Consider the following 16,128-nt stretch of genomic DNA (forward strand, 5'->3'; position numbering starts at 1 on the left):
CTTCCCTGTAGCTCCGCCCCGTAGCACCACGATTTTCGTCTTACTGGACGGCAGACCTGCCATTCTCCCTTCTGAAGGAGACGATTGGCTACGCTGCCGTTATACGTTCCGCTCCTCGTGGCCCGACCCTCCACAACAGCTTCGTTGCATTCAAACTGGTGGTTTGCTTTTTTTGCTGCTGTCAATCACGAGGATTGGGCGAGGTTGATTGGAGGGATTTGTTCTTGCGCCCGCCCGTGCGTGCTTTCCTTAATCTTACTCGCTAGGTTATTTGTCGCTCCAGCCAGTGGAGGCTCCGATTGGTGCATGTGTGAGAAAACCCCGAATTCCCCCCCCGATGAGAAAAGGGAGGGAGCGAAAAAGGCGTTTGGCGCAGGCGCAGTGTCTGCTGCTTTTGCAGCGGCGAATGGGGCCGGGCAACGCTGCGGATGGAGCCGCTGCAGAATGGAAGTGGCAAGGGGAAAGCTGAGGCGGCGGCGCGGCCTCCGCTGGCTGCCGCGACGGGAAGCGATGCGGGAGCCCCGGCGGGGCCACCGCTGCGGCGGGCGCCCGCCCCTGCGGCCCCGGGCGGGGGCTGGCGCTGCGGCGGTGGCTCTGGGCGGGCCGAGGCCGCCGCGGGCCGCGACAAGGAGCGCACTGGCCCCGCCTTCCGGCCGCGCCTCGACTCTCACCGCAAGAACCGCCCTCGTGAGTGACCGCAAGGGGGCGCCGAGCGGGGGGTGCGCCTGCGAGGGGCGGGCGGGGCTCGGGGAAGGGGGCGGGGCGGGCGCCGTTCTGGGCGGGGCCTCGAGGAAGGGGCGGGGCGGGGAATGAATGAGGAGCAGGATTTGCCCGGGCCCCGCATGGCTGATCTGCGCGGCTGCAGTCTTTAGCCCTTCTGTAACCGTACATAGCAGATTAATTCCATTTATTTAATGATGTTTCTGCGCCGCCTTTCTGCCAAAGGGGTCGGGCAGCAACCTTCCCCCATCTACTTCCCTTTGGATGGGTTGAACTCCATTTCCCATCATCCCCAGCCAGGAAGGGCAATGTCCATGCTGGCTGGGAACCAGGGGCATTGCAGCCTGATTCTGCTGGAGGGCCGTGCATGGGGAAGGCTTCTGTACAACGTAATGTTCATCTCCACAACAGACCTAGGTGGTAGGTTGGGGTCGAGTGAGGGTGTGGAAGTGTTTCTGGCCCAGAGATGCCCAGTAAATGTGATGTGTGAGCGCAGACTTGAAAGCCAGGCCTGTCGGTTGTGGCCTATAGTTTGGTGTTCGGCATTTGGTGGAAATAGGCATTTAGAAAAAAAGGATTGTGTACTTGCATAGGATCATGTAGGAGGAGAACAGCAAAACATCTCAGGACCCTTTCTATATTTAAGGGGTGTGTACTGTTCCAAGCAACACAATGCCAAAGGCAGCTAAACTGCAAGCTAAGCATCAGGATTGACAGTAGCAACATGAAAACCAAACACATCTAGATCCAGGTGAGATAAAACAGCTGGAATTGAATTAAATGGCATCTTTGCCTCGTGCCAGTGTGACAGCAGAGTCGGTGCCCAGCAAGTTGTCTTGGGGACAGAATTCTTCAGGAGGGACATTGCAGCAAAGAAAAGCCTTTCCTTGGTGTTGGTGAAGATCTTAAATGCAGGGGCTGCAGCTTTTCAACTCCCTGCTGCGCTCTGGATGGGGTGGATGATAAGGCCTAGGTCAGGATGGACACATGCACAGGCGTATGCCCTTTTGCATGAAGTGGGCACTAAAGATGGTGCATGCTGTATGTGCGAATTTATAGCAAAATTAAAAATGGTTTCAGGGTGAAATTAAAAGACGAATCGTGATTTTTGTGTGCACTACAAGAATAGCTTGTAGGGGAGCCTCCTGCTTGGAGCACAGCTTCCAGCAAATGGGAATGATAATCTGACATGACTGGAGAGTGGCAGATCGTGGGAGTTGGCTGCAGAGCAGTTCTGCCATTTGGCCCTTGCTGAGCTGCCCAGTCCAACGTTACCTCCCCATTGTTTTTGCTGCCCATTCTGCGCCCCTGACGAAGAAGGGCATGCCACAAGAATCGTGCTTCTCTTTAAGAGCCCTGTGAGAGACCGTTTGTGTCCGCAGCAACGTCTCACAGGTCTTTTCCAGAACATCCTAGATGGCCCAGTTAATCAAACTCTGATATCATTAGCAAAGGTGGTGAGCTGAAATACCCTGGAATTTCTTGGTTGGGGCAATCATGCAATAACAGACTCTGAAGCTGACTGTGTACATATACCTTTAGTTATTGCAAAAGCACTTTGGTGGCATGGCTTAACAGTTAGGGGGTGAAAACGATTTTGGTTTAATCCATGGGTGTGATTTTTCTGTTTGCGCAGTCTGGTGGGAGGTGCTGAAGTTGGAAGGAGTGTAGGGAAGGAAATGGGGTGTTTAGATAAGGGGTGCAGGCTTGGGGCAAGGGCTTAGTGAAAATGTCAGAACGGCAGGAATGGGTTCAAGGGAATGATGTCATGCTAGTTTTGTGCAGAAGCAGAATTAGTGTGGATTACATATTGTCAAGAGCTCCCTACTTTTTCTTACTGAAGTATTGAATACTGGGATGACATGCCTTCCCCTTCCCCTCTCCTGCACAAACACCTGCGATTGATAGATGCTTTAATGCTGGAAAGGGGAAGAACTCATAAAATTAAGAGAGATGGATCCTGCGGATTTCTACAGTAGGGATGGTAATCTTCCTGGAACTTGTCAGGTTTTCCTCTCTACAAAATTAAGAAAACCTCACCTGGCAGAGTTCATTCCATGGGAAGGAACTTGTTCTCCTGGTTACCTTAAAAGTGCCCGCAAGTATGTCTGCATGGGGACGGTGTCTCGCTTCGTTGGTGATGTCACAGGTGCCTCTAAGCAGCTTAGCCAGACTCCATGCTGCACGTCAGGCAACAATGAAAATTGTAGGTTTGGCGAGTGAGCATTTTCTTAGGGAGCAGAATGTTGCAATATGAGAACACAGTTTGCCTGCAGTAGGTTTTCTAGTAAATAAAAAGCGATTTGGGTTTGCAACAATTTGCACATTTAACTGTGCAAGAAAGTTGGGGTCGGGAGCAGCCTTAACTCTGTGACTCTCTGAGATGGTTTGTAAATGGAATTCGTTGATGTTCTTAGTTGCAAAGTCGTGCCTGACCCATCACGATGCCACGGACAACGTTCCTCTAGGCTCTCCTGTCCTGTAAATGGAATAGTACAGCTGATTAAGTCATTTTTTCGTTTCTAGAAAAAGCAACTGTGTAAATCTGGTTATTGTCATACCAGAAAGTGGTAATTTCTGGCTCCATATCAGAACACGACAATATAAAAAGAGGAATTGTGTGGGTGAAGCAAGTTAGTTTTGCACCGCTTTGGTTTTGTGCTGCTCCACACCTCCAGCTTGTGTGAAGAAAGTGTATTCACAGTGGGCCTTTCTTCTAGGTATCCGTGTGCAGGTTAACAATGCACTCATTTCCATAATTTTGGCACCACTTTCCGGAAGTGCCTGCCCGTGTATCTGAGCAGGCAGTAAAGAATGCCAAAATAATTTGAGAGGCACTATTGCTCAAATTTAAGAATTTGGATCAGGAAATCAGTAAGCTGGTTGTGCTGTGTCTATTATTCATTGTTCCACGGCATGTACGTCACCCCTTTTTTTCCTCTGAGAAGGAACCCAAGGCAGCTTACATCATGTTCTGCTATGCCAGTGTTATTCTCACGACGACCATCCTGTGAGGTAGGTCAGGCTGAGAGTCCAGGACTGGCCTAAAGTCATCCAGTGAACTTGATGGTTCAATGAGGACTAGAACCTGGATCTCCCAGGTCTCACGCTCTGGTCACCTTCCACACTGGCTCTGTTGAGCAATGAGGAAGGCAGAGAGGTGTAAGGGAGGATCATGAGATGGCCGTGGCACGGAAAGAGTCCGTGGCTTCTGTCCTCACTAAAGAAGATCAAAAGCAGGTACCTCTGCCTGGATTTATCTTTTCAGGAGGGGAACCTGAAGAACTGAAGCAAATAGCAGTGTCAGCGAGATAAAGGGTTAGGCCTTATTGTCAAATGTAAACCTAACAAATCACCAGGTCTGAATGGAATCCACTGGAGAGTTCTTAAAGGAATAGTTGTAGTCACTGCACCTCAAAAAGGAAAGTGGGAAAAGGTGCAGAACAAGACAACCCAAATGATTATTTTGTTGCCTTTATTACATTTTTATATGGCCAAACACACACACACACACACACACACACACACACACACACACCCACCATTTTTTCAAAGATTATCGGGGCTGGTGCAACTCTAGGAAGGCTGCAGCTTTGGGGGATGTTCAGTGTAGAACAGAGGCAAGTAAAGGTACGAATGAGGTTCATAAATTAAGTGTGACGTGGAGGAAGCAAGAGCAACCTCTCCCATTATGCTAGAGCCCAAACCCCAAATGGTGGGAGATTTGTGCTGGTTGAAAGGAAGTACCATTAAACAAGGGAATTCACTGCCCCAGGATGTTGTGATGGCAAGACTGTCAAGACGCTGAGTTGAAGGCTCTATCTTGAAGGCTCTATCACAGCAGGGTACTTCTGTGTGCAGGACTAACTAGTGTGCTTGCGAGGAAGTGTGTGGGGTGGATGACTTTTGCTGCCAGAGAGGTGAATGATGTTTTCCTTCAGAATTAATACTTACCGATTGATTTGATGTGCGCCCTGCCTTTTAATCAAGAAAAACGGCACTTGGGGTGGCTTAATGCTAGGAAAGCTTACAAGGCCATAAATTGGTATTTATAAAAATTGTATTTAAAAAATGGAGCCTTCTTAATATCTCTTCTGTTTGTGGTGGCGAAGTGAGAACGAAGTATTTCTCATGCCGTGAAATGTGCTTGCATTGTTAGCTCTTAATTATACTAGAACAGCAAAAATAGTTCTTTAACACAGACATTTATATTTATTTATTTATTTATTTATTTATTTATTTATTCGATTTATGTCCTGCCTTTTTCCTACAAAGGGCTTAAGGCAGCTTACATCATTCTCCTCCTCCATCTTATGCCCACAGCAACAACCCTGTGAGGTAGGTCGGGCTGAGAGGCAGTGACTGGCCCAAAGTCACCCAGTGGGCTCCATGGCCGAGCAGGGACTTGAACCCGGATCGTCTGAGTCCCAGTCCCTTGCTCTTAACCACAGCATCACACTGGCTCTCTATATATGTGCTTGTGTTAGAGCTCAGCTACTTTGGGTTGAGGACGGCAGTGTTTAATATGATGAGTTCTTCTGAACTCTCTTGTGTTTTTGACCTTGAGAGTCAAGAGTTCTTGGTAAGACCAGTATCTGCCAGGTAAATCAACGGCAGGGTTTAAAACTTGCATGGTCTCTGCAAGCACAATTAAGCACAATTCATGGTCTCTGTGACTTTTCGTTTGCCATTTATTTTTAGGCATATGGCATTATAAGTATTTATCTGATGGAAACTTTGGCAGGTCGTAATTTTGGAAATATTGCGGGGGGGGGGAACCCTAGAAATAAAAATAAGCTCAGACCAGTTTATAGCAGAATGCTCGAACTGTCTTGTAGTTCAAGTACATGTGGAAGTTCCTCTGTTGCATCTGCTTGAGGAAATAAAGCTGTTTACCTCTTTCTTGGACAAAATGACTGAAGTTCATGAAATCTGTAGTTGATGTGCATATTATAACTCCTCCCTTTCCTCCGTCCTGACTACTTAGGTGGGCCCATTTTCATCGCAGTGTCCCTTTCCGTCTAGCACCCCCTGCTCTTTGCTGTGTTTGTCCTGGACAGGGTGATATTTTGTTGCAGAATCTCCCTGGATCCTGCCTAGTGGTTTTTGTGCCGTACCCACAGAAGGACTGGGGAGTCGGCATGAGCATGTTCCCTCGTTGTGCATCCCCCCCATACAGACGTCAATGACAGCATTGATGGGGATGGCACTAGTTTGCCCGTCCCTCCTCCTCGTGTATTGAGATGGTGCACTTTCTGAGAAGCAAACCAGGCTATAGTTAGAAACACAGAAACAGAGCGAGTCAGAAGGGGCTTCCCGGGCCATCTAGTCTGACCCCCGGCTCCAGCCGGCTCTGCTCACGACATGCCCACCATGTGCACGCCCAGCCTGTCCTTGAACACCCGCACCGATGGGGCCTGAGCCACCTCCCGTGGGAGCCCATTCCACACCCTCGGGGTCCTAACTGTCAGGAAGTGCTTCCTGGCATCCAAATGGAACCTTGACTCCCTGAGCTTTGCTCCATTGGAGTGCGTCCTGCCTTCCTCTGCAGAGGAGAACAGGTAGTTCTGTGAAGATCCTAATTTCGGGTGTTGGATTTTTTTTTAGTATTGGATTTTAGTATTGGATTTTTTTTTAACGTTCCACAGTGTCACAGTGGGCGAAGGGGCAGAATGGAAAGTCTTATACATGAACAGACAATGTTTGTTTGTTTGTTTGTTTAAAACTGTTCTACCCCGTCCTTTGCCCAAGCCTCAGGACGGCTTACAAAAAATCAGTGATATAAAACACAATTAAAACATCCAATAAAATCAATTTTACAAACAATGATTGCTACTCAAGGAAGACATTTTCAAAATCACCCTATTTAAAGTGGAATTTTAGCCGTATGTTATGGTTAGGGGTATGCACCAGGGTAGGGTTAGGAAAATGAGGTGTCCTGGCATGATTTGGATGGTTGGAATGTGTGCAGAATGGGCAGAAATGTTGAGCTGTGCAGAAAAAGCTACTCGAGGAAGGCCTTTTCAAAATTGCCCTCTTTTCAGTGGAACTTTCACCCGCTCTTAGGGTTAGGGGTGTGTACCAGGGTAGGGTGAGGTTACAAAAACTAGGGGTCCTGTTTTTCATGGTTCGAATGTGTTTAGGAATGGGCAGAAATGATGAACTGTGTATTCTATTTTTACAATGCATTTATTAGAATTTGTGGTTTGGGTTCAGGTTTATATTTCAGGAATGGGGATGATGGGTTAGGGAGTAGGCATGAGTTGAGGTTAGGGTTCTGGTCAGGATTGGGTAAATGAACAGTCACAACAGGGAACGATTTGGCTGACAGCAAGCCAAGTTTTATTTGTATAATATTATAATTTTATTTGTGCAATACAGCACTACCTTATAGTGATCCTTTTTCTTCCTTCTTCCTTTAGCTTTCCCTTGGTTTGGCTTGGATATCGGAGGGACTTTGGTGAAGCTTGTCTATTTTGAACCAAAAGACATTACCACGGAGGAGGAGGAGGAGGAAGTGGAGAATCTGAAGAGCATCCGTAAATACCTGACGTCCAACACGGCCTATGGAGCTACGGGCATTCGGGATGTTCACCTTGAGCTAAAGGACCTCACGCTGTGTGGACGTAAAGGCAATCTGCACTTTATACGCTTTCCCACTCACGACATGCCTGCTTTTATTCAGATGGGCAGCGAAAAGCACTTCTCAAGCCTCCATACTACCTTATGTGCCACAGGAGGTGGAGCATATAAATTTGAGCAGGACTTTCGCACAGTATGCAATTTTTGACTTCTATACTCTTAAGCTGCAGTAGTCCATTGTTAAAGTTTCCAAGATAGGGGCCGAGTGTGTGTTCCTTTCCCTGTAACAACACCTCCCTGTGGTTGGGTTAGTCTAGTTTCCTGAATCGAGTCTAAGAGCAGTGCAAAGTTGGCTTTCAGACCTGTAAAATTGCTGGTTGCCAAACCTTGTGCTTGCACTCCGTGAATCAGGACTCAGCCAGGCAGTTGATATCCTCGTAGGCTCCCACAGCTTGGCCATAAGCTGATTAGAGGAAAGAGATTGTCTTGTAATGACGGTGTGATAACTTAGGGAAAGCTGCTTGCTTACCGCTGGAGCCCAGGTGTGCCTTGCTGAAGAGCCCATGAAGCAGGCCATTGCTCAAAATACTTCCTGCGGTAACCAAAGACCCAAAGATTGGGGTGGGGATGCAGTTAAGTGGCAGCTCTTTGTCATGCATTATGCAGGAACACTGGCTGAAGGCATGCCAGAGATTTCATGGTGACTCATGGAATTAGGTGACTGTATCAGGGTCTTTTCCTTAAGTCCGGCACTGATTAGAAAGCAATGTTTTAGAAATGATTAGAAACTGATTAGAAAGCAATGCAGAAAAGCAGTCTGACTCAGGGATGCCTTAGGGAACCTCTGTCCTCGTGAATATCTTGGAGCTTGCCACAGTCAGGGGCAGGATATGCTGGGGGTGCGATGTATATACTGGGGAACAGCTGCAGTTCTGTGGTGCGACACACACGTGTTGCCCAGCAAAGCTCCCACTTCCCCTTCAAAGTAGTCCTGGGAAAGACGTTTTTCAGAATCCCAGGAGAACTGCTGCAAGTTAGTGTAGGCAGCGGAGAGTTAACACTGAGTAGTAACTTGGCTGGGTATAAAGGAGCTTCCTCTGCCACAGAGAGCATAATGCCAGCAGGTGGCTTTTACAAAAAATTAATAACTGAATAAAAGATTCCCAACCATCCTTCTCTACCAGTAATGTGGGGATAGAAATATGCATCTTTGATGGGAAGCTTCCTTATACTTTGTTGGACCATCGATCTATCAATGCCGCCCACTCTGACCCGGCAGCAGCGGTCCAGATGCATGAGCAAGGGAGGGCTTTCCCAGCCTTCTGCTTTTCTGAAGCCTAGAAATGCCAGGAACTGAACCTGGTCCTTCCTGAATGTGCCCGACCACAAAGCGATGGAGCACTCCTCTCCTGTCCTCTCCTCTCCTGTCCTCTCCTCTCCTGAAAACAGGGTGCTGCGTAGTTGTTGGCTGCCCATCAGGGCACCATGTCCCTTTCCCTTTCAGCTGCCACATCAGGGTGCAGCACCGTGGCCAGCCTCGAAGGCAGTGATCCTAGGATCGGCTCACGGTGGCTTAGCCGGTGCTGATCAACCCTCCCTGTCTCTGCCTCCTGGGTCCCTGCCCCATGAGACTCCTATCCCCCATCTAGCTTGAGTCTTGGGCTTAGTTTGCATTGACTTAATTTTTATCCAGCTCTTTTGATGCTGCATGCTTGACCTCAAGAGTCCTCAGCGCAGCTTAGGGTGGCATTTAACTTATTTTTTAAAAACCAGTCAGTCACTTTACAGGAAGGACAGGCACCTTCATCGTAACAGACTATAGTACCTTTGTTTACTGTTTGCGCAGAATGCCTCATCTAGCACCATGATAAAGAGTTGGATAAATGGTTTCCACTGGTGGTGAACTTGCCGGATTCGGCATTCCCAACATTGAAACGTGGCTCTTTAATACATTGGTGTCCTTAAGTGGTACATCTAATGGAGAAGGAGACTGCTAGGCCCCATTCCCCTGGCCAGCTGGAAGTGTTTACCTAGTCCTCTTCAGAGTGTCTTTCTTTAAACAGGTGAGTGACCTTCAGCTCCACAAAATGGATGAACTCGACTGCCTTATTAAGGGAGTTTTGTACATCGATTCGGTTGGGTTCAATGGACACTCAGAGTGCTACTATTTTAACAACCCAACTGACCCCGAGAAGTGTCAGAAGCTCCCCTTCAACTTGGAGAATCCATACCCCCTCCTCTTGGTGAACATCGGCTCAGGGGTCAGCATCTTAGCTGTATATTCCAAAGACAATTACAAGCGAGTGACGGGAACCAGGTGAGACGGAGGCGAACGGTTCGTGCCTTTAGAGCCGGTAAGCCAGGAATTAGTGGCCTGCAGCTCCTAGGCTCTGTTGGCCATCACCGGAGTAACAGCTTCAGTGCCATCCAGTTGTGTGTCCTTGCTGACTAACCTGTGGGCAGCTCACAGGTGACTGGCTGTACTGGGAAGAAAGTCCCATGTAACACCATGAGGGGGCAGGACACGAGGGCAGGCTGGAAATTCAATAAATAGTAATAAAATAACAGATACGAGATTGGGTCCTAAGAGCGTGAACTACTCCCATGAGTTCCTGGGGGACAAAACTACCTGGAGGACGTCCCCATCCATCCAGTGCCCCCTGGTGAGACCGGCAGGATGCCATTTATTCGCTCGGTAACTCAGGTGGGCGCGAGAACTGGAGCAAAGGCTTGCTGCCGCTCCCCTTCTTTGCCGGCCCCCCTCTGAAGCCCTTTGTCCCTTTGACTAGCCTCGGAGGAGGAACCTTCTTCGGCCTCTGCTGCCTCCTGACGGGCTGCTCCACCTTCGAGGAGGCCCTGGAGATGGCATCCCGTGGGGACAGCACCAAAGTGGACAAGCTCGTGCGGGACATTTATGGAGGCGACTACGAGAGGTTTGGGCTGCCGGGCTGGACTGTGGCCTCCAGGTGAGCTTGCAGCAGGAGCCGATGGCGGATGAAGGCTGGGGCTGGCCCTCCTGGGGGCTTAGCTCCATTTCTGAAGAAGCGGGCTTTCTTCCCCCTTTGAAAGTTCATCCTCTCTCTCTCTCTTGCTGTCTCTCCCTTTCTCTCTGCCAAATGGTGGGATTTTATATTCTCCCGTACCTCTCCCAGGTAGATCGGCTGTGGGCTCGCGCTCTCCCCCCCCCCCGAAGCAAACGGCTGTGCTTGCTCTCGCTGGGTCATGTGGTGCTGCTCTGCCCCGCGAGCACCTTGTGGCACGTTCGCTCTTCGCTGCGCCACGTTGCGGGTGGGCTGCTGGTGGGCGAGGCGCGTGCTCCTGTGCGGAGCAGAGCGGTTGAGCTAGGCTGGGAGCCCCGCTGCAGCTCCGCGAAGGTGTGGGAAGCATCTTCTGGCACCGTGCGCTCGTCCTCAAGATGCCGTGTCCATGCTTCAGCTTCCCTGCTAAACGCGGCCTGTGTGTGCTCGCTTCCGTACAGCTTTGGAAACATGATGAGCAGGGAGAAGCGAGAGGCGGCCAGCAAGGAAGACTTGGCCAGGGCGGCCTTGATCACCATCACCAACAACATCGGCTCCATCGCTCGGATGTGCGCGCTGAACGAGGTACAGAAGCCGAAGGCGATCGAGGGAAGGGCACCCTTTACGATGGGGGCAGGGGGGTATCCGTGTTTCCTCCTTCCTTGGGGGGGGGTTGCTTTCTGACAGCAGGGTGTGGCATGGGGAGGGAAAAGATGCTGCAGCCCCAGACTAAGCGGGTGCCCCTTCCTGCCGCTCCCGGCCTTGTGAGGTGACTCGAGAGCAGGAGCAGCTAGTGCGGACGTCTCAGCAAGGGTTCCAGTTTTCCTAGTGAACGTTCCGTTTCCCCCTTGCTAGCAGCAAATGGAAATGTTATTCTCTGAGGCTGCTCAGGAGAGCCAGGTGCGGGGTCGGGGGGTGCTGTGTGCCACTGCTGCTCAGAGAGTTGCGATTCTCCCGCTCGCAGCAGAGGGAGCGTGGCCGGTGTCTGGGGCGGAGTGCGCCAGGGAGGCCAGTCCCGAGGCAGAGCGGCTGTGCCTGCCCCGGCTTCCTCGGAGGATTTTCCCGAGCGCGGTGCTTTCAGCTTCTTTACAGTGCTGCCTTGTTGCAACCATGTCAAGCAGCATTGTACAGGGCTATGAAAGAGCCGGGCCTGCTCATCCGGTCGCGTCGGGGCGCACGTGCTCGCACACGCAGGCAGCAAGAAGGGCGTGTGCGTGTGTTGTCTGATGCAGCACCTCTTGGGGGGGTTCTGCAGGAGGAGGTTGGAAAATCGTAGACAGAAACGGTACTCCAGGAGAAAGGGGTTTGGAGAAGGAGGGTGTCACGCTTGGTCTTGAAACTGGGCCTTCAGCTGGGTTTTAGCTGAATGCTACCGTGCCTTGACGCCAGCTCTTGAGGTGGGTTTTTGATTATGCCTGTGGGGTCAGTAATCTAGGCAACTGCATGGGGAAGAGGCCGAATGCGTGTATCTGCTAGATTTTGCAGTGGGCGTCCCGTGTTCAGCATGTCGGCATCTCTTCCTGAACCACTCCTTCGCCACCAGAATTGGGCATCGCTTCCCTTGTCCTGTGGCCACATTCTCCTCCCAGGCAAACCACTGGGCACACTTACTCTCATCGGTGTCTCCTCCTCATTTACCCACTAGGAGTTCAAAATGCTTGTGTCTTCTGTGCCATCACAGCAGCTGTGAGCAGGGTCCTGTATTTTCAAGACTGTTTGGCCACCATACATCAAATCAAAACGAGCACAGAAGCCTGGGAACGGCAGGCTTTGCTCAGCTAACTCTCCCTTCTGTGGTATCGTACCTCCCCTGCCTCAGTATCTGGTTCTCCCTACCCTTTTCCTGAGACTGACTCTTCCAAAGCCTGATGCTTCATCTGCCAATAACTTTCCCCAGGAATTGGTTGTCTCCCTTCTGTGTTAGCATTTGCACTCACAGCCAGCTCAGTCCAGCACGGATGACGGGCATCCTGCAGAGGGTGGAAGGAGTGTGGAGGTGACGCTCAAGGTGGCCAGCTTTGGCCATCTGTGTGTTTCGTTCTAGCTGATTTCAGCTATCTAAGCTCTTGCCCCGGAGCATCAGGAGAGGAGCTGGAGGTGCTGCCAGGTTAAAACTTAGGCTGATGCCTGTCTCCCCTCCCCTCCCCTCCCCTCCCGCCTGCCCTTCCTTGTCCATTGATGGAGGGAGTTAAGAGTCTCAGCTCAGAGTGAGTTTCCAGGAGTGGAGCTGGGACTCTGAATGAGCTCATGGCTGTCTGGACTGTGGCCATAAGATTGTGCCCTAAGAGAGAGGAGGAATCGGGTGCAGAAAACTGGCAGGATTGCCTGCCCTCGCACCACGCACACATACAGAAGGACCAGCTGTAACGTTGAGGCGTGGAGGGGGTGAAGCCAAGTGGGAATAACCCTTGCCAGTAGGACATCTGGGTTTTGCATCGTTCCACAATGTCTCCCCAACCCTTACTCCCCAGTAAGAACCGATCAGTGAGTGTGGCTCTTCCCGTGTATATCAGTGGGCAGAACACTTCAGGCTCTCACTTCCCCGAAGGGGAATAACGAGGTTGTAGTAACATGCTCTCTTCTTGCAGAACATCAACCGAGTGGTTTTCGTGGGGAACTTCCTGCGTATCAATACCATCTCAATGAAGTTTCTCGCATATGCTTTGGATTACTGGTCCAAGGGGCAGCTGAAAGCCCTTTTCCTGGAGCATGAGGTAGAGTGCACTGTGCCGCTGGCGCTCTCTGCTCCCCTCCTCTCCGTCTTCCGTAGGCAGAGAGCAGCATCAGGAGGGGCCTTCCTTCTGTCCGGATGTCAGTGCTGTGGTTTTACTCTGACAATGCAGTGACATTGGAACCTGCATTACAATCCTTTCACTAATTAATTTGGTTTATATCTACAACGCGTGGGCTCTGGGTGGTGAATAGCCGTTTCGTGGGCCCCATTAGGCACCCAAGCAAAAGGAGAAGGGGTTGGAAAATGGATGGCAAGGAGTGAAATATTAACATCATGAATCTTCACCCCACCCCAGGGCCTCCAAAGCGTGATAGCAGGGACTTCCTCTGAATGTGGGGGAAGGTGGACCTGGGAACAGACGTGTGATGGCTTTTTCCCTCCTCTCTAATTTGGTTCTTTTACCTAGAACCAGACGATAGCAAATCTAGCACACAGTTCAGTGATGATAAGCATTTAATAAGCTGATGGTAGGAGGTGTATTTGGACAACGGATCCAATTGATTCTGTGTGTGTGGCGAGGCTTGATGGATTGTGCGCTGCTTTTCAAACAGGGCTACTTTGGAGCGGTCGGGGCCTTTCTGGAGCTTCTGGATCCGTCCTGATGCCTCGTGCAGCCTGGCCCAGGTCGCCGCTGGGACGGCCTGCATCAAAGGGAACACCCGTGTCCATGGAGCGGTATGTGCGAAAGCCTCTGTCTGCTTGACAGACGACGGGAAGGAGTGGTGAGCAGCCTCCTCGGTCAGGGCCAGCACGGACAAAGGTATTCTTTAAAGCACTTACAACTGATGTGCGTATGTACTCGTCCGTACGGAAGCCGTGCCTGTCTGCACACCTGTGTGGACTGCCTTGCGCCTCTTAAAATGCATGTTTAGTCAGTCTGGCATTGAGCTTGTGTTACAGAAGCCCCGAGGGCGCTGGAGCCGAGTGCGCCTCAGCCCGGCAGTGATGCAAGCCGCACTCTTAGAAAACTATTTTAAATGTTGCTTTATTTACTAATCTTGTATGAACTTGAAGGGCTGGGCGAATTTTCATAATTGCACTGAGATGTGCAGGATATGAAATTGCACTTGACATATTAAATCTATTTTTTAAAAGAACTGTTTGTCGGCTTCTGACTGTAAAGACCGTTGTCTCCCTGTTTGTGTTCATGTCACACACTGCGGGGAGGGGGGGAGAGGAGGGGGGCGGGGGGGTGGGGTGGGGCGGGGGCATTCTTCCAAAGATCCCGTCTTGGAAAACTGGGAGGGTGATGATCAGATACTGGGAGCCCCCTCGTGAGGCCAGTCTTTGGGTAAGCATGTCATAAGCCGGGTCCCAAGTGGCGTGTGGAATAGGAGCTGCAGTTGGCGCACATGACTTCAGCATGGCTTTGCTCCCAGTGCACGCAGGAGAGAACCGGTTGCCGACTGGCGCTGCAGCTGAGCTTTCGGCAGTGCACCATGGTGTGCCACGAGTCCCCTGGTGTGAGTGCCACCCGGGAAGATGGAACTGTCAGCGGACCCCCTGCGGCTTACCTGACCCAGCCACCAGGCCTCCATCCCACTGGTTCCAGCTCTCAGACGACCTGCCATTTTTAAGCTGCTCTGCAGGACATTCGGGGCGGGCCCCACCTGGGCCACAGGCCACACACAGCTGCCATCCCAAGTGTGCCGCAGAAGTAAAAGCGAAGCGTAAAAACGTTTTAGGAAAAACGGGCATCCAGAATACTTCCGCTACTTGGGGGACGTCCCTGGGACACCCTGGAGCACCTGCCCCCCTGCTGAGGGCCTGCTTCTCCCATTGATGCAGAGAAGGGAGCCCATTGGCCTGTTGGCTGTGTGCTCTCTTCCACATCGGAGGAAGTTGCTGGGGAACATGGGCAAGACAGGGCCACTCCACTCGTCTCCCAGCAGAATCCTGGGCTGGATGACCCTTGGAAATGCCCCTCGTGGCTCTTGCGTTCTTAAGAGGCTGTCTGAGGTGGGCTTTGGAGGGTCTGTTGCCCCAGAGGGCTTAAATGGGGGGAGAGGGTCTCTCCCCAGGCGCGTCGGTTGTCTGAGCAGAGCTGGTTGCTTGGCGTTCCCCAGTGCGACATGGACAGGCTGCGGCAGAGGCTCACGGTGAGTCTGTGATGCTGACTGAGGTTTCGCAGGCGCATTGGAGCTGCAGCCATCGATTTGGGGAGCTTTCTTTTGCTGCAAGGCGGCCACAGAGATACACAATAAAATATTCACGCCCTGCCTGTGAGTTTTCCATGGTATCTATCTGACATCTGGAAACAGGATGCAGGAGCAGGTAGGTGGACACTGGGCCTGGGAGCACAGGGTAGTTCTTGCAACACAAGGCGACTGTCTTTGAAGGACAACCTGTCTTTTTGTTCCATGCCTGCTTTCACGTTACGTAGGAAGCTGCCTTGCCCCTGGCTGGACCATAAACTTCCTTTGGACCCCATGTTGTCTACGCCGAATGTGTTTTCTGTGAGGTGGCAGAAACTACAACCATCGATACTTGCGCCTTTTACTACCAAAAGCCAGTCATGGAGGTTTTTGCAGCCAAAGCACTTGCCCTTGCCACAGAGCTAAATAATCTCCCAAGTTTTTTCTCCCCTCCCCGGACAAACCAAGCCCTCGAGGCAGGGGTTAGGACAGGGGATAGGTTACCTTGCATCAGGTAACTGCCCAGTTCTGTTCCACCATCAGTTTGACAAACGAAAGTGCTTTGAGAGTGCTTTGTCTGTGTGTCGTCGTTGCCGGAGCACCTGGGCGTTCTGCTTGCGAGATCCTGTGGGCAGCTGGTGGGCCAGTTTGAACAGAGCGCTGGGTGGGATGCACTGTTGGTCTGATCCGGCATGTCTCATCTTACGTTGCCATGTATGTGTCTGCTCGGAAAACATCCTTGTAGAAGGAAGCAGCCTCCTGCCAGGGTTGGCAGCCCCTTGCTGGGGATGCGTATTGTAGTTAATGGAAAGTAGGCCAAGAGGCGCTTATGTGCTTAAGCAGAAGCCTTTGTTTTTCACAGATTGTTGCTTAGTAAATTGTACATCCTATCCCAGGATAGTAATTACTATGCTCTTGCAAGCAAAGCAGTTCCTTAATT

The 16,128-nt window shown here is 51.1% G+C and overlaps 1 protein-coding gene across 1 annotated transcript; it reads left to right on the forward strand.

The window, feature by feature from the left end:
• The first annotated feature begins 428 nt into the window (after positions 1 to 428).
• On the forward strand, positions 429 to 14,150 carry PANK2 (pantothenate kinase 2). Its single transcript, XM_044428472.1, has 7 exons — positions 429 to 687; positions 7,143 to 7,495; positions 9,366 to 9,619; positions 10,092 to 10,268; positions 10,781 to 10,904; positions 12,908 to 13,033; positions 13,605 to 14,150. Exons 1-7 carry the CDS (start codon positions 429 to 431, stop codon positions 13,653 to 13,655), a joined length of 1,344 nt encoding a protein of 447 aa, XP_044284407.1. The 3' UTR covers positions 13,656 to 14,150.
• Positions 14,151 to 16,128: the final 1,978 nt, after the last annotated feature.

The sequence above is a fragment of the Varanus komodoensis genome, unplaced genomic scaffold, assembly GCF_004798865.1.
Source record: "Varanus komodoensis strain SLA01 unplaced genomic scaffold, ASM479886v1 scaffold2, whole genome shotgun sequence".
In the NCBI taxonomy this organism is placed as follows: domain Eukaryota; kingdom Metazoa; phylum Chordata; class Lepidosauria; order Squamata; family Varanidae; genus Varanus; species Varanus komodoensis.

Excerpts from the sequence above, each read along its gene's own strand:
- PANK2 (XM_044428472.1), top strand. The coding sequence starts at position 429 with ATGGAGCCGCTGCAGAATGGAAGTGGCAAGGGGAAAGCTGAGGCGGCG. Across the intron at positions 9,620-10,091 it reads AAGCGAGTGACGGGAACCAG|CCTCGGAGGAGGAACCTTCT; the intron begins GTGAGACGGAGG and ends CCCTTTGACTAG. Across the intron at positions 10,905-12,907 it reads GGATGTGCGCGCTGAACGAG|AACATCAACCGAGTGGTTTT; the intron begins GTACAGAAGCCG and ends CTCTTCTTGCAG.